General features: G+C 43.9%; 1 protein-coding gene across 1 annotated transcript; it reads right to left on the bottom strand.

The window, feature by feature from the left end:
- Window positions 1-2,222: 2,222 nt before the first annotated feature.
- Window positions 2,223-22,289, bottom strand: eefsec (eukaryotic elongation factor, selenocysteine-tRNA-specific). Its single transcript, XM_035797019.2, has 7 exons — window positions 21,546-22,289; window positions 18,855-19,062; window positions 17,070-17,166; window positions 16,514-16,678; window positions 13,941-14,612; window positions 11,713-11,869; window positions 2,223-2,736 (listed from the first exon to the last, which is right to left on the bottom strand). The coding sequence occupies exons 1-7, from the start codon at window positions 21,847-21,849 to the stop codon at window positions 2,555-2,557; spliced, it is 1,785 nt and encodes a 594-aa protein (XP_035652912.1). The 5' UTR covers window positions 21,850-22,289; the 3' UTR covers window positions 2,223-2,554.
- Between the last annotated feature and the right edge of the window lie 64 nt (window positions 22,290-22,353).

The raw sequence follows: 22,353 nt of genomic DNA, 5'->3' as shown, positions 1-22,353 counted from the left end.
TTGAGAGAAAGGTGAAAATTGCAAGAGCAATAAAGTTGAAGTCGGAAGTTTACATACATTTCGGTAGGAGTCATTAAAACTCGTTGTTCAAACACTCCACAATTTTTGTTAACAACCTATAGTTTTGGAAAGTCGGTTAGGACATCTGCTTTGTGCATGACACAAGTAATTTTGTTTACAGACAGATTATTTCACTTATAATTCACTGTGTATCACAATTCCAGTGGGTCAAAAGTTTACATACACTCAGTTGACTGTGCCTTTAAACAGCTTGGAAAATTTCAGAAAATGTCATGGCTTTAGAAGCTTCTGATAAATTATGTCAATTAGCCTGAGTCAATTGGAGATGTACCAGTGGATGTATTTCAAGGCCTACCTTCAAACTCAATGCCTCTCCACTTGACATCATGGGAAAATCACAAGAAATCAGCTAAGACTTCAGAAAAAAAATGTGTACATCTCCACAAGTCTGGTTCATCCTTGGGAGCAATTCCCAAGTGCCTGAAGGTACCACGTTCATCTGCACAAACAATAGTACACAAGTATAAACATCATGGGACCACGCAGCAGTCATACCGCTCAGGATGTCGGTATGTCTCCTAGACATGAACGTACTTTGGTGTGAAAAGTGCAAATCAATCCCAGAACAAAAGCAAAGGACATTGTGAAGATGCTGGAGGAAATGGGTACAAAATTATCTATATCCACAGTCCTATATCGACATAACCTAAAAGGCCGATCAGCAAGGAAGCCACTGCTCCAAAAACACCATAAAAAAAGCAAGACTTCGGTTTGCAACTGCACATGGGGAGAAAGATCATACTTTTTGGTGAAATGTCCTCTGGTCTGATGAAACAAAAATAGAACTGTTTGGCCATAATGACCATCGTTATGTTTGGAGGAAAAAGGGGGAGGCTTGCAAGCCGAAGAACACCATCCCAACCATGAAGCACGGGGGTGGCAGCATCATGTTGTGGGGGTGCTATGCTGCAGGAGGGTCTGATGCACTTCACAAAATAGATAGCATCATGAGGGAGGAAAATTATGTGGATATATTGAAGCAACATCTCAAGACATCAGTCAGTCAAAGCTTGGTCGCAAATGGGTCTTCCAAATGGACAATGACCCCAAGCATACTTCCAAAGTTGTTGCAAAATGGCTTAAAGACAACACAGTCAAGGTATTGGAGTTGCCATCACAAAGCCCTGACCTCAATCCTATAGAAAATTTGTGGGCAGAACTGAAAAAAACGTGTGCGAACAAGGAGGCCTACAAACCTGACTCAGTTACACCAGCTCTGTCAGGAGGAATGGGCCAGAATTCCCCCAACTTATTGTGGGAAGCTTGTGGAAGTCTTCCCCAAGTTAAACAATTTAAAGGCAATGCTACCAAACACTAATTGAGTGTATGTAAACTTCTGACCCACTGGGAAAGTGATGAAAGAAATAAAAGCTGAAATAAATCATTATCTCTACAATTATTCTGACATTTCAGTCTTAAAATAAAGTGGTGGTCCTACCTGACCTAAGACAGGGAATTGTTACTAGGACTAAATGTCAGGAATTGTGAAAAACAGAGTTGAAATGTATTTGGCTAAGGTGAATGTAAACCTCTGACTTCAACTGTAGGTAAAACAGCAAGTGTGAAGGGGCATTATAGTGCTTACAGGCTATAAGATAAATAGGTTGAATGAGATTCTGCATATGGCAGAGAGACATGACTCTATACTGATGAAGATACTTTTTTATACTTTTTCACCACGTCCGTAGAATAAGAAACGATGGGAATTATATTATGCTTACTGTATGAAGTTAAAGAGAGCCAACTATTAAGACCTGCTTTACTGACTGAACCATTGTAAACTACATGGCATTTGCCACATCATACATGAACAACTATCAGGTCAGCCAACAAAAAAACAAGGGGGTGGGGTCTGCGATAACTGGGGAGTAACATGAGACAAAAAACCTAGGCTGTCACTACTGTCACTGGGAAAATGTGGTTGAAACAAAGAAGCACATATATATTGATGGGCATTCAGGTGAGATCTTCAGGTCCTCAGTCTGTGTGGAAGAGAAGATGGAAGCATCTGTTCCCCAGATACAGAGGCCAGGCTCTACATGGTCTATGAACCACTGTCCTCTCTCTCCTCTATCCATCATCACTGTAACATGGTAGTGGTATAGTGGAGGGTAAACGCATACAAACAACACTTGTGCACCTTTTTTGTTTACATTTTTATTTATTTTTTAAAATTGAACCTTTATTTAACTAGGCAAGTCAGTTAAGAACTAATTCTTATTTACAATGACAGCCTACCCCGGCCAAATTCTGACGACGCTGGGCCAATTGTGAGCCGCCCGATGGGACTCCCAATCACGTCCGGATGCTTCTTGCACTGAGATGCAGTGCCTTAGACGGCTGCGACGATCGCAGAAAAATGCATTGAAAATATATTGAGCAATACTTTCCCCATGAACGGAGATCAGCTTTTAAGCAACTTTTTTTTTTTTTACACGACATCACAAGTATCATCCTATAGCTGCTGCAGAGGTCAGCTCTGAACCATCTTCTTGTGGGGGTCAAAGACGTATCTCTTGAATCGGAGGTTGATGCAGATTGGCTGAGAGTCTGTCTTGGCATCATCCTCTTTGGCTGGTTCCCCCTTAGCACCACCCTTAACTCTCTTCTTGGCAGAGGAGGAGAGGAGCTGCTTAGTCTCTAGACTGAGACCCTCTGAAGAGAAGAAATTGGGGAAGAGAGGGAGAGATAAAGAAAGAGATAATTCAAATTATAATTATAATTGCTGTTAGTTTATACAAGTCATATTTCCCACCTTTAAAAAAAAAGTATTCACATATCGTTTGTTTATTGGATAGGACAGAGGAATTAAAATATGTATACCTCACCAGTCAAAAGTTTGGACATCTACTCAATCCAATGTTTTGATTTATTTTGACTATTTTCTGCATTGTAGAAAAATAGTTGAAGACATCAAAACTGAAATAACACACATGGAATCATGTAGTAACCAAAAACATGTTAAACAAATCATAATATATGTTTGATTTTAGATTTTTCAAAGTAGCCACCCTTTGCCTTGATGACATCTTTACACACACTTGGAATTTTCTCAACCAGCATCACCTGGAATGCTTTCCCAACAGTCTTGAAGGAGTTCCCACATATGCTGAGCAATTGTTGATTGCTTTTCCACTCTACGGTCCAATTTATCCCAAACCATATCAATTGGGTTGAGGTCAGGTCATCTGATGCAGCACTCCATCACTCTCCTTCTTGGTCAAATAGCACTCACACAGCCTGGAGGTGTGTTGTCCTGTTGAAAAACAAATGATAGTTCCACTAGCCGCAAACCAGATGGGATGGCGTATCACTGCAGAATTCTGTGGTAGCCATGCTGGTTAAGTGTGCCTTGAATTCACAGACAGCGTCACCAGCAAAGCACCCCCACACCATCATACCTCCTCCTCAATGCCTCACGGTGGGTACCACACATGCAGAGATCACCCGTTCACCTACTCTGCGTCTCATAAAGACACGCCGGTTAGAAACAAAAATCACAAAGTTGGACTCATCAGACCAAAGGGCAGATTTCCACCGGTCTAATGTCCATTGGTTGTGTTTCTTGGCCCAAGCAAGTCTCTTCTTCTTATTGGTGTCCGTTAGTAGTGGTTTCTTTGCAGCAGTTTGAACAAGAAGGCCTGATTCACGCAGTCTCCTCTGAACAGTTGATGTTGAGATGTGTCTGTTACTTGAACTCTTTGAAGCATTTATTTGGGCTGCAATTTCTGAGGCTGGAAACTAATGAACTTGCAGCAGGGGTAACTCTGGGTCTTCCTTTCCTGTGGAGGTTCTCATGAAAGTGAGTTTCATCATAGCGCTTAATGGTTTAGCAACTGCACTTGAAGAAAGTTTCAAAGTTCTTGAAATGTTCCATATTGACTGACCTTCATGTCTTAAAGTAATGATGGTCTGTCGTTTATATTTGCTTATTTGAGCTATTCCTGCCATAATATGGACTTGGTCTTTGACCAAATAGGGATATCATCTGTATATTCCCCCACCTTATCACACCACAACTTATTGTCTCAAACAAGGAAAGAAATTCTACAAATTGACTTTTAAGAAGGCACACCCGTTAAAGTGAAATGCATTCCAGGTGACTACCTCATGAAGCTGATTATGAGAATGCCAAGAGTGGGCAAAGCTGTCATGAAGGGTGGCTACTTTGAAGAATCTGAAACACTTTTTTGGTTACTACATGATTCCATGTGTCATTTCATAGTTTAGATGTCTTCAATATTATTCTACAATGTAGAAAATAGTAAAAATAAAGCAAAACCCTGGAATGAGGTAGTATGTAGGTAGTATGTACATGAATGTATAGTTAAAGTGACTATGCATATATATTTTCTTCACTGCTTAAGCACACTCCGCCAACCCTGATGTCCTAGCCGTGTCTGAAACCTGGCTTAGGAAGGCCACCAAAAATCCTGATATTTCCATCCCCAACTACAACATTTTCCGTCAAGATAGAATTGCCAAAGGGGGCGGAGTTGCAATCTATTGCAGAGATAGCCTGCAGAGGTCTGTCATACTATCCAGGTCTGTGCCAAACAATTAGAGCTTCTACTTTTAAAAATCCACCTTTCCAGAAATAAGTCTCTCATTGTTGTCGCTTGTTATAGACCCCCTTCAGCCCCCAGCTGTACCGTGGACACCATATGTGAATCGATTGCTCCCCATCCATCTTCAGAATTCATACTGTTAGGTGACCTAAACTGGGATATGTTCAGCACCCCAAATGTCCTACAATCTAAGCTAGATGCCCTCAATCTCACACAAATGATCAAGGAACCTACCAGGTACAACCCTAAATCAGTAAACATGGGCACCCTCATAGATATCATCATGACCAACTTGCCCTCTAAATGCACCTCTGCTGTCTTCAACCAGGATCTCAGCGATCACTGCCTGCTTCTGTCAAGACCACCCCTCATCACTAGATGAGACTGTAAACTCTTCTTCCAGACCCATATCAAACATCTCCAATCCAAAGTTAAATCTAGAATTGGCTTCCTATTTCGCAACAAAGCATCCTTCACTCATGCTGCCAAACATACCCTTGTAAAACTGACCATCCTACCAATCCTCGACTTTGGCGATGTCATTTACGAAATAGCCTCCAATACCCTACTCAACAAATTGGATGCAGTCTATCACAGTGCAATCCGTTTTGTCACCAAAGCCCCATATATTACCCACCATTGCGACCTGTACGCTCTCGTTGGCTGGCCCTCGCTTCATACTCGTCGCCAAACCCACTGGCTCCATGTCATCTACAAGACCCTGCTAGGTAAAGTCCCCCCTTATCTCAGCTCGCTGGTCACCATAGCATCTCCCACCTGTAGCACACGCTCCAGCAGGTATATCTCTCTAGTCACCCCCAAAACCAATTCTTTCTTTGGCCGCCTCTCCTTCCAGTTCTCTGCTGCCAATGACTGGAACGAACTACAAAAATCTCTGAAACTGGAAACACTTATCTCCCTCACTATCTTTAAGCACCAACTGTCAGAGCAGCTCACAGATTACTGCATCTGTACATAGCCCACCTATAATTTAGCCCAAACAACTACCTCTTTCACTACTGTATTTAATTTATTTATTTATTTTGCTCCTTTGCACCCCATTATTTTTATTTCTACTTTGCACATTCTTCCATTGCAAATCTACCATTCCAGTGTTTTACTTGCTATAGTGTATTTACTTTGCCACCATGGCCTTTTTTTGCCTTTACCTCCCTTATCTCACCTCATTTTCTCACATCGTATATAGACTTGTTTATACTGTATTAGTGACTGTATGTTTGTTTTACTCCATGTGTAACTCCATGTGTAACTCCATGTGTCGTTGTATATGTCGAACTGCTTTGCTTTATCTTGGCCAGGTCGCAATTGTAAATGAGAACTTGTTCTCAACTTGCCTACCTGGTTAAATAAAAGTGAAATATATATATTTTTTAAAGAATATCCATATCCTTGCTTCTGGGCCTGAGCTACAGGCAGTTAGATTAGGGTATACTTTCAGGCGGAAATTGAGAAGAACTGGAGGGCAGTCCTTAACGAGTTAAACAGATCATCATTTAGAATCCCACCGTACCTTCTCCACTATGCAATCTGGTTTCAGAACTGGTCATGGGTGTACCTCAGCCACTCAAGGTCCTAAACGATATCATAACCGCAATAGATAAAAGACAGTACTGTGTATCCGTTTTCGTTGACCTGGCTAAGGCTTTCGACTCTGTCAATCACCACATTCTTATCGGCAGACTCAATAGCCTTGGTTTCTCTGACTGCCTCACCAACTACTTTTCAGATAGAGTTCAGTGTGTCAAATCGGAGGGCCTCCGGACCTCTGGCAGTCTCTATGGAGGTGCCACAGGGTTCAATTCTCGGGCCTACTCTTTTCTCTGTATATATCAATGACATCGCTCTTGCTGCTCGTGATTCTCTGATCCACCTCTACGTAGACGACACCATTCCGTTTAAATCTGGCCCTTCCTTGGACACGGTGTTCACAAACCTACAAACGACCTTCAATGCCATACAACACTCTTTCTGTGGCCTCCAACTGCTCTTAAATGCTAGTAAAACTAAATGCATGCTCTTCAACCGATTGCTGCCCGCAACTGCCCACCAGCCGAGCATCACTACACTGGACGGTTCTGACTTAGAGTATGTGGACAACTACCAATACCTAGGTGTCTGGTTAGACTGTGAACTCTCCTTCCAGACTCACATTAAGCATCTCCAATCCAAAATGTAATCTAGAATCGGCTTCCTATTTCGCAACAAAGCCTCCTTCACACATGCTGCCAAACATACCCTCGTAAAACTGACTATCCTAATGATCCTTGACTTCGGCGATGTAATTTACAAAATAGCCTTCAAATACCCTGCCATCCGTTTTGTCACCAAAGCCCCATAAAATACCCACAACTGCGACCTGTACGCTCTCATTGGCTGGACCTCGCCACATATTTGGCACCAAACCCACTGGCTCCAGATCATCTATCAGTCTTTGCGACACCCACCCGTAGCACGTGCTCCAGCAGGTATATTTCACTGGTCATCCCCAAAACCAACACCCCCTTTGGCCGCCTTTCCTTCTAGTTCTCTGCTGCCAATGACTGGAACGAATTGCAAAAATGACTGAAGCTGGAGACTTATATTTCGCTCACTAACTTTAAGCATCAGCTGTCAGAGTAGCTTACTGATCACTGTACCTGTACACAGACCATATGTAAATAGCACACCCAAGTACCTCATCCCCCTATTGTTATTTATTTTTGGCTCTTTTGCACCACAGTATCTCTACTTGCACATCATCATCTGCATGTCCATCACTCCAGTGTTAATGCTAAATTGTAATTATTTCGCCACTATGGCCTATTTATTGCCTTACCTCCCTAACCTTAGTATATTTGCACACGCTGTACATAGATTTTTCTATTGTGTTTTTGACTGTACGTTTGTTTATCCTATGTGTAACTCTGTGTTGTTGTTTTTGTCGCACTGCTTTGCTTTATCTTGGCCAGGTCGCAGTTGTAAATGAGAACTCTCTCTCAACTGGACTACTTGGTAAAATAAAAAAAATAACATCTGTTGCAATGTGTTGTGAGACAAGAGTGCACATTTTAGGGTGGCCTCAGGGTCCCCAGTACAAGGTGCACCTGTGTAATGATTATGCCGTTTAATCAGTTTCTTGATAATCCAGTCACCTGACAGGTGTGACATATCTTTGCAAAGGAGAAATTCTCACCAACAGAGATGTAAACTAATTTGTGCACAAAAAAAGACAGAAATAAGCTTTCTGTGTGAACAGAATTTTCTGGAATCTTTTATTTCAGCTCATGACACATGGGACCAACACTTTACATGTTGCGTTTATATTTTTGTTAAGTGTAGGAAGGTGTTCCTAATGTTTGGTATACTCTGTGTATGTGATCTGGAGGCAGCAGCTTAGACTGCTAGACCACACAAGTCACTTTTAAAAACATCCACACCACTAGTCCTATTCTTACTGCTCTATAGTGGTGTCTCAGGGTCAACAGTACATCTGCTCTTTACACTGACGATGACAGAGATAGGAGATGAGAGAGAGAACAGATAGATAGTGATCCTCTCTCTGCTCTACTTAAAGAGTGACAATGCTGGAGCCACTGTGGTCTGCTGAACCTGAACTGGATCGCCAACCTCAGCCTCCTGATCCTGCTGCTGATAGAGTGGAGACAAAGGTCACAGTCCTGAGTCACGGTCATGTTTCATCTGATATTTACCGTCCAGATTGGGCATCCAATCACACATGCAACTTTGCCCCACCAGTCATTGTCTCCTTAACTTATTAAGCAGTTGTGGTCTTGTCTCACGGTTCCCGTTTCACGCTCAAGGTCGTGAAAGAACCTTGACTCTTGTCTCTCTGTCAGGGTTCTATGTGGCGGTTCTGTTCTGGCTGACTTTTATTCTGGTGTCTGACAGACCTCAGGCGACTGGGCACGTGCTGTGGATTCCTCTGGGGCATCCCTTCCTGTGTGTGTGTGTGTGTGTGTGTGCGTTTGACATGTTTGTTTGCTTGTTGTTCCACTCACGTAGAGGTGAGAAATGTTCCCTGAGCAAACCTTTGCACTGGCTGACCTCATCTACCCGCATCACATGGCGCCACAGAGGAGGTTGTTATGGTTACAAGCCAGGCAGAATATCAGATCTACAGAACTCACTTGGCCTTAGCTCACACCACACACACACACACACACACACACACACACACACACACACACACACACACACACACACACACACACACACACACACACACACACACACACACACACACACACACACACACACACACAAATCAGTGTGATGTAATTTCAAATAAAATCCAGTTCATCACACACAAATCAGTGTGATGTAATTTCAAATAAAATCCAGTTCATCAATGCTTGAACTTCACTTTTCTTTTTGTAAATGGAGTCAGCACACACACACACCCCTTATTCAGCATAATTACAAAAAATATTAAATGATCCTCCTAAAGCTATCACCACAAATGTATAACAAGTTGTTTTTTTGCATTAAACAACATAATGAACATGTATTTTATCCTTTTCATTACAGGCTGACATATCACATAGACAAAGTAGAAGTCCGATGTATGTATGTATGTATGTATGTATGTATGTATGTATGTATGTATGTATGTATGTATGTATGTATGTATGTATGTATGTATGTATGTATGTATGTATGTACATACAATCTTAAAATGATAACTACATTTTTTTTAAACAGGCATAATAAGTCTATAAATAAATATTATGTGGCATGATACTGCAAATAAACCATATGTATGTATGTATGTATGTATGTATGTATGTATGTATGTATGTATGTATGTATGTATGTATGTATGTATGTATGTATGTATGTATATAATAATAATAATATATGCCATTTAGCAGACGCTTTTATCCAAAGCGACTTACAGTCATGTGTGCATACATTCTACGTATGGGTGGTCCCGGGGATCGAACCCACTACCCTGGCGTTACAAGCGCCATGCTCTACCAACTGAGCTACAGAAGGACCACATGTATGTATGTATGTATGTATGTATGTATGTATGTATGTATGTATGTATGTATGTATGTATGTCGCTCTGAATAAGACTGCTAAATTACTCAAATGTCAAATGTAACCTGAATACCCGAGAGGGTCTGGATTCATAAATCTAACTTTTCCCTCGTGTCGAGGTCGGGTCCTGTTTGATTGTCATTGGGTCTATGCAACTACAGCTGATAGAACAGAGTGGACCCATAGGTCTTTATGTTGGCTATAGGCTATTTGTTAACCAGAAGATCAACTTGGTTGATAAACATATTTTTATCATCACTCGGTCCAATCGGGTACAGGCCGGGTCTAGGTCTGGTTGTCATCAAACCTGAAACCGAATGGACCCGATTGTTCTCGGGTCCGTTCAGGTCCCCATTTAAAAAAATAACAAAAATGTATTTTAATTATTATTATTTTATTGTTTAATTTTTTTAATTTTTTTAATTTTTTTAAAAATCGGGTCAGATTGTCCTCGGGTCCAACTTTTTGGAGCCGAGAAGACCTATACTTCAAAGTCTAAATGACAGCTATCCCCCTCTGCTCCTTTCCCGCAATCTATCCATCTCTCTCTCCTCCTCTAGAGTAGCTGTCTAGTGCCAGGCTGGTGGCCCTAAGGGGCTTGTAGGGGATGAGTTTGGGGTCAGGGCGGGTTGCGGGGGGGAATTGGACAGTAGTGTGTGTGAAGGGGGAGGTTGTGAGGTGTCTGGGGGGCCTTCAAAGACTTACTCAAATATAACTAGCCCTCTTTTCCTTTCTCTCCCTCACTTTCTCCATTTTGAATCATATGCCCTGAAGGGGCAAAAAGCAATGAGAGAAAGGGAGCAATGAGAGAAAGGGAGCAATGAGAGAAAGGGAGCAATGAGAGAAAGGGAGCAATGAGAGAAAGGGAGCAATGAGAGAAAGGGAGCAATGAGAGAAAGGGAGCAATGAGAGAAAGGGAGCAATGAGAGAAAGGGAGCAATGAGAGAAAGGGAGCAATGAGAGAAAGGGAGCAATGAGAGAAAGGGAGCAATGAGAGAAAGGGAGCAATGAGAGAAAGGGAGCAATGAGAGAAAGGGAGCAATGAGAGAAAGGGAGCAATGAGAGAAAGGGAGCAATGAGAGAAAGGGAGCAATGAGAGAAAGGGAGCAATGAGAGAAAGGGAGCAATGAGAGAAAGGGAGCAATGAGAGAAAGGGAGCAATGAGAGAAAGGGAGCAATGAGAGAAAGGGAGCAATGAGAGAAAGGGAGCAATGAGAGAAAGGGAGCAATGAGAGAAAGGGAGCAATGAGAGAAAGGGAGCAATGAGAGAAAGGGAGCAATGAGAGAAAGGGAGCAATGAGAGAAAGGGAGCAATGAGAGAAAGGGAGCAATGAGAGAAAGGGAGCAATGAGAGAAAGGGAGCAATGAGAGAAAGGGAGCACACACAAGTACACCCAGAGTAGCGAGAGGTCAGAAGAACACACAGCAGAGGGCAAACTATGAGAGTGAATGAGCAATGAGCATGCTGAATGTCTTAAGTGACTAGCCAAGTATGTCAGTGTATATATAAGAGCATGTTTGTGAGTGTGTACACCAGTGTGAGTGAGTTGAGAGGAAGTAGGTACGGTTCTCTTTCTAAATGTTTTAGTTCTCTTCCCGCCAGGCCCAGTGTGGAGCCTCTGTGGGTCGGAGGTGAGAGGAGCGACAGAAGGTAAAATAAACAGGGTGCAGACTTCCCCCGGAACCAGAGCTACCCCCAGAGGATCCTGGAGAGGGATTCCCAGCACACCACATCCTCTTTATGACAACGAACGGACCACGGACAACCACGGGAAGTAGAAGGAAAGACACAGCATAATGATCGGCGGCCGTGTGCAGTACTGGTGAGTGTCAACGAAGGGTGGTGGCGTTTCAACATGTACAAACGGCAGGAAATTCATATAAAATGGCTGATATCTGTTGGTCAGATGTGATCATACACCCATACGCTGCTTTAAACCGCTCAGCAGGGAGGTCTGTTTTATCATTAACACATTCATACAGGCCCATGCCTACATACCTGGCACCCGGATCTTAAACTTCCCACTCTGTCCGAAGCCGCCCTCGATGACCCCCTCCTCGCCGGTCGACAGCGTGACCTTTAACCCCACAAACAACTGCAGGTTGGTCTCCTTCTTGAAGAGATTTCGGCCAATCACAGTGTAGTCGTCTGTCACCTGACCAGAAGGAGGAGGAGACTTGAGAGAGGCACCAATGACAGATACAACAAAATATCCTTATTGTACTGCAATACACTTAAATAATATGATCATTAAATGAGCAGATCCTGTAACAAATATCACACAAATACCATTATTAACTAACGCTCCAGCATATCCCTTAATGATTTGTGTTTGTTTTTCATGTTCCTCTCTCTGATCTAACACACACTGCTGCATGATCTCGTGTGTTGCCATGCTGCCACTCTGTCGCCATAGTGAATGGTGGGGGGGTGGCTGACCCCACCATGACACTGTTTTGTCCCCTGTCCCAACCCTGCTCTGAGCCACATTCCCCTAGGACTGCCGTCTGTCCTCTCATTCCTCTTCGCATGTTTTCTTCTGTTTTGTATCTGTCCATCACAGAGACTCTCTCACCCGTCACTGATCCGATAAAGGGAGGACACTGCTCTTTCCCTCGCTACTTCTCCCCCTTTGTCACTTCCTTCCCTCGCTCACTGACATTCGGTTCTGACTGATGCGTCACCGCTGATAAGCTACAGTTGGTTAAAATTATACTCTTATTTTAAATGTATGTTCTGTCCTTGAGCTGTTCCTGTCTATTTTTGTTCTGTATTAGGTCATGTTCTATGTGGACCCCAGGAAGAGTAGCTGCTGCATTTGCAACTGCTAACGGGGATCCTAATAAAACAACCCAGTGACTAAGGGATGACAAAGCCATATCTCAAACTCAGATATTTGTCCTCTAAGAAAAAACAAAACAAATAGGACTTCCTCATTCTGGGAGGGGAACCCATGTCACAAGACCCGAGTCTGACCTCACAGGGAGAGGATCAACCTCAGGGTCAACGACCTATGTGTAACAGCCTAACAGCAGTAAAACTTGTCCATACACTTGACCTCTGACCTGTGAGTGATCCTGAGAGAGGATGCGTACTGTGTACACACAGACACGCTGCTGGCTGCAGACAACACTGAAACAGACAAACAGGCAGGAGCAACGAGGCAGATAAGACTCTTATGAGTCAAAAGGGGAAGATAAACCGAGTGTTGAATTAAATGACAAAATAAGTCATTGAATATATTACAAGAGCGAGATCGAGCCAGGGAGAAAGACGGTAAAGGTGAGAGATCGAAAAGCATAATGGATTGAGGACTCAAAGAGAGAGAAAGAGAGAGGAGCGTGAGAGAGCAGGGGCCAGAGTGAGGGCCTGGGGGAATGCAGAGAGCCATGTGGATGTGGGTATATTCCTGTGCCACTCAGGTCCAAACAGCACCAGCCTGGCTGTCGCCACTGGCGTCAGGGGGACACACGCCTGTGTCACAGCCCAGCACACGCAAAGGCCCAGCATTCTTCTCCACGCCACCGGGACTCTGTCTGTCTGTCTGTCTGTCTGTCTGTCTGTCTGTCTGTCTGTCTGTCTGTCTGTCTGTCTGTGTGTGTGTGTGTGTGTCCACAATTGGAGCTCAGTCTTTGAAAATCTCTCCAGTGCCACCAGTAATGAGAAACATCCAAACAATGACCAGAATACAGGAAGGGGAGGGGGACAGGGGAACAAGGACCAGAATACAGGAAGGGGAGGGGGGCAGAGGAACATGGACCAGAATACAGGAAGGGGAGGGGGGCAGAGGAACAAGGACCAGAATACAGGAAGGGGAGGGGGGCAGAGGAACATGGACCAGAATACAGGAAGGGGAGGGGGGCAGAGGAACATGGACCAGAATACAGGAAGGGGAGGGGGGCAGAGGAACAGGAGGACAAGGGACAGAATACAGGAAGGGGAGGGGGGCAGAGGAACAAGGACCAGAATACAGGAAGGGGAGGGGGCAGAGGAACAAGGACCAGAATACAGGAAGGGGAAGGGGGCAGAGGAACATGGACCAGAATACAGGAAGGGGAGGGGGCCACAGGAACAAGGACCAGAATACAGGAAGGGGAAGGGGGCAGAGGAACAAGGACAGAGAGCCAAGCACGAAGACTGATGGGAAGGGTGTGTGTGTGTGTGCAGCCTATTAGGGGAGTGAGGGGGTGGAAGATGTGTCTGTGTGTGGCAGGGGGTCCACTCACCCTCTCCACCTGTCCCTCCTTGTGTTTGGTCTTGTAGATACGTAGTCTGAGTAGTGTAGTCTCAGAGTAGCTCTTCTCCTCAAAACCCTCCAGCAGACGCCCCTGGAACGCCAGTCGGCACACGTTGGCGTGAATGTCTGTATCCAGCTTGGAGCCAATCACCAGGCAGAGAGTGGGACATGTGACCGGATGCTCAAACTCCAGCAGCGCCCACTGCTCCGGGTCTTGTCCCGCCCCGCCGGCCTCCCGTTGGCCAATCACATACTCATCCTGGTGGAAGTACTCCCGGTCAAAAGAGAAGGGTGTGTCCAGGGGTCTAAGGTCTGGCTCAGAGGCGTGGGGGTCTGAGGTGGGTAGCTGGGGGTCCGTGGTGGAGGTCTGGTGGGTCTCTCCAGGGGGCAGACCGAAGAAGGTGACCCTGGCCATGACAGTCTCATGTCCCACGGTGATGTGGAACTTGGCACGGGTGGCCAGGGAGCCCTTGAAGTAGCCAATCTTTCTGACAGAGATGATGGCTGCGTGGAGGGTGTGTAGGGAACCAGGGGTACACACCACCCCCCGTTCAAGCAGTTTAGGGTCAAACTGGGTCACACACACGCCCACCCGGTCACCCTGCATGGCCCCGGCCACCGGCCGCCGGAACATCTGAACTGACTTCACTTTCTTGGTCACCTAGGGGTTAAAAGACAAACACAGAGAGACTATCAAACTTCCTCATCAGCTCTATTGATTGTTTGTGCAAGGTTAGGTATACAATTGACAGAGTCTGAACATGTTCAATATTACACTGAACAAAAATATAAAATGCAACAATTTCAATGATTTTACTAAGTTCATATAAGGAATTCAGTTAATTGAAATAAATTCATTAAGCCCTAATCTATGGATTTCACATGACTGGGAATACAGATATGCATCTGTTGGTCACAGATACCTAAAAAAGGTAGGGGCGTGGATCAGAAAACCAGTCAGTATCTGGTGTCATGACCATTTTCTTACAGTGTGACATCTCCTTATCATATGGTCTTCAATGGCTGTGCAAAGTTGATGGATATTGGCAGGAACTGGGACACATACACGTTGATCCAGAGCATCCCAAACATCATCAATGGGTGACATGTCTGGTGAGTATGCAGGCCATGGAGGAACGAACATTTTCAGCTTCCAGGAATTGTGTACAGATCCGTACGACATGGGGCTGTGAATTGTCATGCTGAAACATGAGGTGATGGCAGCGGATGAATGTCACGACAATGGGCCTCAGGATCTGATCAAGAGAGATCCTTAAGGTATCTCTGTGCATTCAAATGGCCATCAATAAAATGCAATTAAATTAAAGTTGTTGCCCATACCCCCACCATGGGGCTCTCGGTTCACAAAGCTGACATCAGCAAACCGCTCGCCCACACGAACCTACATGCTGCCATCTGCACAGTACAGTTGGGCTTCCCTGAGATGGATTCTGTCAGTTTGTGTAGAAATGATTTGATTGTGCAAATCCACAGTTTCACCAGCTGTCCGGGTGGCTGATCTCAGATCTTCCCACAGGTGAAGAAGCCGGATTTGGAGGTCCTGGGCTGGAGTGGTAATTAACATTACATTTTCTGGCAACAGCTCTGGCGGCCATTCCTGCAGTCAGCATACCAATTGCATGCGCCCTCAAAACTTGAGACATCTGTTGCATTGTGTTGTGTGACAAAACTGCACATTTTACAGTGGCCTTTTGTTGTCCCAACACAAGGTGCACCTGTGTAATGATCATGCCGTTTAATCAGCTTCTTGATATGCCACACCTATTTTGGCAAAGGAGAAATTCTCACTAACAGAGAATGAGAGAAATAAGCCTTCTGTGCATATGGAATATTTCTGGGATCTTTTATTTCAGCTCATGACACATGGAACTAACACTTTACATGTTGCTTATATTTTTTGTTCAGTGTATAACAGAATAATCTTTGAGTGTTGTTTTTATGTTGTGAGTGGGTGAGTATGGTTGGTGTAGCCTAACCACAATTTCTCTCCAACACTACCTGCTGGTTAATTCAGGGTTCTGCCGCCACCCGGTGGAGGATGGTATGATGACACCAGTTGACAGTAAGGTTCAAGATAATAAACTGGGCTGGCCTACAACTAACTGCATCTGGTCTGAATTAGCCAGCTCCTGTACTGCCAATACCCAACCCCTCCTCCCCAGTCTCCCCAAAAACACAGACACATCCTCCACTCCCATCCCTCCCCCTCTCCTCTTGCAGTCAACTTCTGAACTTCCCAAAATCTCTGTAGCTTTTATCTTCTACTCCAGCCGTCCAGGTCATCTGAATCAGGGCTCTTCTACTACATCAATGATTCTCAACCTTTCTGGAAGCAGGGACTACCATCATGCTATAGTCTCTTTATAGGACCACATAACCTAAAATTAGAACAAATTAAATTGGCTAATGCACTCTAATGTTCTGCAATGTCACAAAAAATGGTTTCTGGTCTATAGGCATGTGGGATTGAGGTTGAGAACCACTGATCAAGACTTCTTTTAGTGGTCATGTACATCAGTGTTCTGTGGTAAGTGACCATACCTTGAGCGCAGGGATCTCCACAGTGTCATTGACAGCCAGCGCCCCCTGTAGGATGGTTCCGGTCATGACTGTGCCCTGACCACGGATGGAGAAGCAGTGGTCCACTGCCATCAGCAGAGCTCCCCCCGGATCTCTGTGAGGGAGGTACGTCTGGCTCTTCAACAACTAGGACACACACACACACACACACACACACACACACACACACACACACACACACACACACACAAAAGTCAAAACTGCTCTCATTAACATTGTAACGTCCTTGTAGGCATGAGTGTGATTCAGTCATACACACAGAGAGCCATATAGTAGTGTTGAGTGTGTATCCTGTGGTTTCATCAACACTTCCTGACAGTGTCTCTTGTGATTTAATTATAGGGCAGAACCCCTGACCTGACAGTGTCTGTCATACCTCTTTGTTCTGTAAGAGTGGCCTTTTACTGAATCTTACTGTATGTATCATTGAAGCCTTCTACACATCAGTCAGAATATTAAGCCAAACTGCTAATGGTGCAGGCACTTCCTGGGGCACCAGTGTGTCCAGGGTCTTTACCTCTATTAACTCAGGCACTCCATGGGGCTCCTCTGTTTCAGGGGCCTCAGGACCCCCAGGCTTTGCTGACAAGGCAATCACAGGACAGTCTTTAAATCTATCCAACAGGGGATGAAACGAGGGTTAGAATTATTTTGTGTGTGTGTGTCATAGACATTAAAACCAGAAGACAGTGATAGCATTGATGTCATCCATGTATTCCTATGCAAAACTCGCAATGACTCATGAAGCTGGTAGTATTTGAATTTGAAGCACGCCATTATTGCTGAATGGGGCTGAATGGCACCCCAAAAAATAGCTAAGGATCATCGAGAAAGTGGCAATAAGCAGCAAAGGATCATGGTCAATGAAGTCGTTTTCATCCTGCCTTAATGTCTATGGAGCCTCCTAATAGCCTGCCGGCCATGATTGGTCTGTGTCAGCACCTGATCCTGTGTGACGACAAATATAGAAATATAGTAGTCAGAATGTATCACTACTTAATTCAGTATCTTGATTTGTAGCAAACTTTAAAATAATTCACAGTGTGAATCGAACTTGATCATAATAAATACATTTTAGAGCACAAAACAGCCGTCTAAACAAAATGTGTTTGGCAATACTGGCGATCTAGATCGTAATTTACAGGCTTTCTAGGTCAGACCTGGGCCCATATCTACAAAGCATCCCAGAAATGTTCTTAGAATCCTGTTAAAACCTGCTTAAAGACAACAAAAAAATCCAAACTCAGAGTAGGTTTTAGGATGATGTTAAGACAGGGCCCAGACTAAATCAACCCCATAAAAGTTTATCTCAGCTGGTAATCAAAACAGTTGAGGTACCACAAAGGAAAGACAGTGATGACGCTCATTGACATGTTGCAAATTGGGGAATAACCAATCCTGATGAGGCATTGCCAGCTGTGAACTCTATAGCACATGTTTCTTCAGACAACCACAATGAATGTGAATGTTCAAATGTTTCAATGGTAAAACGTTTTATATCATTTCCGACTGACACGATCACTTTGCCTACTCTTAATGATTGCTTAATATGTTGGCATGCATAAACTTTTTTTTAAACCAATTCTGATGGTTGTTAAAAGTGGAATTTTGACAATACCATTATATCGACACACTCGTCACTCCTATTTAACATATCTACATCGATTTGGCACAGTAGGCATCAATGTCACTTGCTGATAATGTTGCATACAATGTTTGAAAGGTCTATCATTTTCATCAAACAATCAAACATAAGCCCTAGATTCCTTCAATTTCCCAACTTATAAACATGCCCAATTAGACATATTTATTAGCCTAGCGGTTCTACGTATTTAGGCATATCGTGTAATAGGCCTCATGTGAAATCATTGTCAAAGACAAGAGCATGTAGGTCTACATTATTTATAGATTTATTGTATAGAAATATCAAAACATTCTTTCAACAACTGCAAAGCAGTTGCATGTGGTGCAGGAACCACTTACTCGTTGCATTTTTCTATTATCAAGACACCTGCTGGTAACTATTAAACGGTTAGGACAGCTTATGAGGCGTCCTAAATAATCTGTCGACTTGGTATCTCTTATGACTAAAGCCCTTCTTGCATAGCTTTCATTTTTACCCATAAGAGTAGGAGTAAAATGTCTCGATTCTCAGCACCTAGGACAAATGTTCTCCTCTGAAATGCATTGTGGATACAGGCCCAGAGCTTTGGCACCGCTAGGTTGCTACATAGTAGCCGACCAGCAGAACTGGTGACTTCACGCTCCAGAAAGGACACTGGGGGCCTGGTGTGTGTGTTACCTGGTGTTCTCCAGTGTCTTGTGCAGTCTCTTGGTCATCTTGTCGATGGCGGTCTGTCTCTTGTTGGGCGGCAGCAGGTCAGTCTTGTTGAGAATGACCACCATGCGGGGGCAGGTCAGCTCTCCTATCAGCAGACACTCTGCTGTCTGGGTCTGGATCCCCTTCACCACGTCTACCACCAGCATCATCAAGTCTATGATTTGAGCCCCTGAAACACACACACTCACTATTAGACTTGTATGTATGCTATATGGCTTGTCTATAATAAACACCCCAGTCCAAAACTACTGCAGCGAAAGGATTGTGACCACTCAGCACTGTATGGTTACAGCTCATCTACACAGGGCCCAAAGGACCAGTCATAAGTTGAGCAACCAATGGAGAAACAGCAACAGACAACCAAGAATAATAACGAAGAGAGGGAGAAAAGAGGGAGGGTACAAAGGATAAAAATGTAGACAAGGGAGAAGGGCTAGATGGCTGAAATTAGAGCCCCAGCTCACTTGGTTGTCTTTCCTCTCCCTCTTTTCTTTCCTTCACTTTGGCAGTCTTTCTTTCCTCTGCCTCTCTTTGGCTTTCTTTCTTTCCTGTGCTTTCCCCACTGGGGACAGGAGAGGAAGTTTGTTACATACCCTGATCCCCACACCTTCCTTCTGCCCTAATCCACAGCATTTGCCATCCACAGGGACACACTGGCTTTATATAGCCAACTACCAGCCATATACACTGACTCAGGCCACACTCCCACTGTATGTGTGCTCTCCTTATCCTGCTTACCTTCAGTTTCAATTGCCTTCTCCCACCAATGCATACCCTCACCTTTCAGCCCTGTCAAAGCAGTCTCCACTTACAGCATACATAGTCAATTTCTTACCTAGAAATAATTAAACAAAAATAATAAAATGTGGATAAAGCCAAAGAACACTCCTCAGGAGTGAGGAGAGAGAGAAAGGGAGATTGTAGCAAGAAAGAAAGGGAGAATGACTAAGCAGGGTTTAGCTGGGGCGTAAGGAATTCTCATGTCCTCTTGGAGACTTCTACCCATTCCTCCTCTCTCTCTTCCTTTCCAAGCCACAGGCTAGTGGAGGGGCCAGTCAATCAGTGTGGGTTAACCATGTAATGGCTGCATTAAATGGTTGAGTCAAGAAATAATGTATATTTGTATCAGGTGTATGTGTACTAGAGGTCGACCGATTAATCGGAATGGCCGATTAAATAGGGCCGATTTCAAGTTTTCATAACAATCGGAAATTGGTATTTTTGTGCACCGATTTTTTGTTTTTTGTTTACCTTTACCTTGCATATAATCTGACTGAGCATACAAGCATACAAGTATCTGACTGAGCGGTGGTAGGCATAAGCAGGCCGTAAACATTAATTCAAATAGCACTTTCATGCGTTTTGCAAGCAGCTCTTTGTTGTGCGTCAAGCATTGCGCTGTTTATGACTTCAAGCATATCAACTCCTGAAATGAGGCTGGTGTAACCGAAGTGAAATGGCTAACTAGAGGGACGGAAGCTATACTGTTTCACTGGCAATACTAAAGTGCCTTTAAGAACATCAAATAGTCCAAGGTTAATGAAATACAAATGGTAGAGGGAAATAGTCCTATAATTCCTATAATAACAACAACCTAAAACGTCTTACCTGGGAATATTGACGACTCATGTTAAAAGGAACCACCAGCTTTCATATGTTCTCTCTTTCTTTCTTTCTCTCGGAGGACCTGAGCCCTAGGACCGTGCCCCAGGACTACCTGACATGATGACTCCTTGCTGTCCCCAGTCCACCTGGCCATGCTGCTGCTCCAGTTTCAACTGTTCTGCCTTGTTATTATTCGACCTTGCTGGTCATTTATGAACATTTGAACGTCTTGGCCATGTTCTGTTATAATCTCCACCCGGCACAGCCAGAAGAGGACTGGCCACCCCACATAGCCTGGTTCCTCTCTAGGTTTCTTCCTAGGTTTTGGCCTTTCTAGGGAGTTTTGCCTAGCCACCGTGCTTCTACACCTGCATTGCTTGCTGTTTGGGGTTTTAGGCTGGGTTTCTGGACAGCACTTTGAGATATCAGCTGATGTACGAAGGGCTATATAAATACATTTGATTTGATATGTTCTCATGTTCTGAGCAAGGAACTGAAATTTTAGCTTTCTTACATAGCACATATTGCGCTTTTACTTTCTTCTCCAACATTTTGTTTTTGCATTATTTAAACCAAATTGAACACGTTTCATTATTTACTTGAGGCTAAATTGATTTTATTGATGTATTATATTAAGTTAAAATAAGTGTAAATTCAGTATTGTTGTAATTGTCATTATTACAAATAAAATACTTGTCCGATAAAATGTTGGTCCTCCAATAATCAGTATAGGTATCAGCATTGAAAAATCATAAATCGGTCGACCTCTAATGTGTACTCTTTATTCTGCAGCCCCAGTATGTTCCCATTTGCCATTATTGAAGCTGGCTGCCAAACTCTTTGCTAGAGTACCAGGAGATGTCAGACGGCCGACTGGACAGTTGAAATATGTCACTACGTGTCATGTACAGTCATTTAGTGTGAGTGATGAGATTTCCACCATTACACAGGTGTGTGTCAACACCTGAACATTTGCTGTCTTGCTACTACGGTTAGGGTATCGATTTCTCTCTGCAGTAATATGATATTCTCATTCACTTCTCTCACCCCCAATGATGGTGCGAATGAGGGACGCGTGTCCAGGACAGTCCACCAGCGTGAACTGCAGGTTCTCGAAGCCGTGTCCCCCGGAGTCCTCCCGCAGCTGCTCGGGGAGGTCCACGTTGAAGGAGGAGAAGCCGAGATCCAGGGTGATGCCTCTCTCTCGAGACTGGGGGTTCTTGTCAAAGGCAGCCGTGGACGCTGTGCTGCTGAGCGCCCTGGCAAGCGACGTCTTCCCGCTGTCGACATGCCCAAGTACCCCCACATTAAAATTGAGGGTCTTCGGGTGGTTGTTGCTCGAGTCTGCCATGACTGGTAGTTAGCTCGCTATCTGCTCCTGTCGCAACCTCAGCAGTTAGCGTTACTGGCTGTGCCTTGAACTCTAGTTACGTTCAGTAAGTTAATGACACAACACGATTGACAACATTTACGATAAACTAATATTCATTCAATAAACTCATACATTAAACTCCTTACGTTACAATTAATTCATGTGTTTGATGAAATAAAGGTAACTAAACACAAACGTTAGCTCTCGAGCTACACAAAACTTTTCTTCCTGCGTATCAGTAAAAACAGTCCTCTGGAAATTATGCCAGTGTGAGTAACGTTTACCCTCTCACAAGTAGAGGCTACAAAATCATGAGGTGTGAAGAAAATATCCGTCTAGAACTCAAAACGAATTACATTTATTAAACAAACGTTTTGATAAGAGAGTGTAGGCGATGGAATGCAATCACAAAGGCAGGAATCAATCTCAAATGATGTACTTGTTTCCGTAAAGTCAAAGTGACGTGAACACAAGCGGAAATAA

This window comes from Oncorhynchus keta, chromosome 21, assembly GCF_023373465.1.
Source record: "Oncorhynchus keta strain PuntledgeMale-10-30-2019 chromosome 21, Oket_V2, whole genome shotgun sequence".
NCBI lineage: Eukaryota > Metazoa > Chordata > Actinopteri > Salmoniformes > Salmonidae > Oncorhynchus > Oncorhynchus keta.
Note: the sequence above shows the minus strand (reverse complement) of the source record. Positions and strands in the feature narration are given on the sequence as shown.

Coding starts and splice junctions, on each gene's coding strand:
- eefsec (XM_035797019.2), bottom strand. CDS start 21,849: ATGGCAGACTCGAGCAACAACCACCCGAAGACCCTCAATTTTAATGTG. Junction 16,679..17,069: donor GAGTGCCTGAGTTAATAGAG/GTAAAGACCCTG, acceptor TGTGTGTCCTAG/TTGTTGAAGAGCCAGACGTA. Junction 2,737..11,712: donor GTTTAAGATCCGGGTGCCAG/GTATGTAGGCAT, acceptor TCTTCTCTTCAG/AGGGTCTCAGTCTAGAGACT.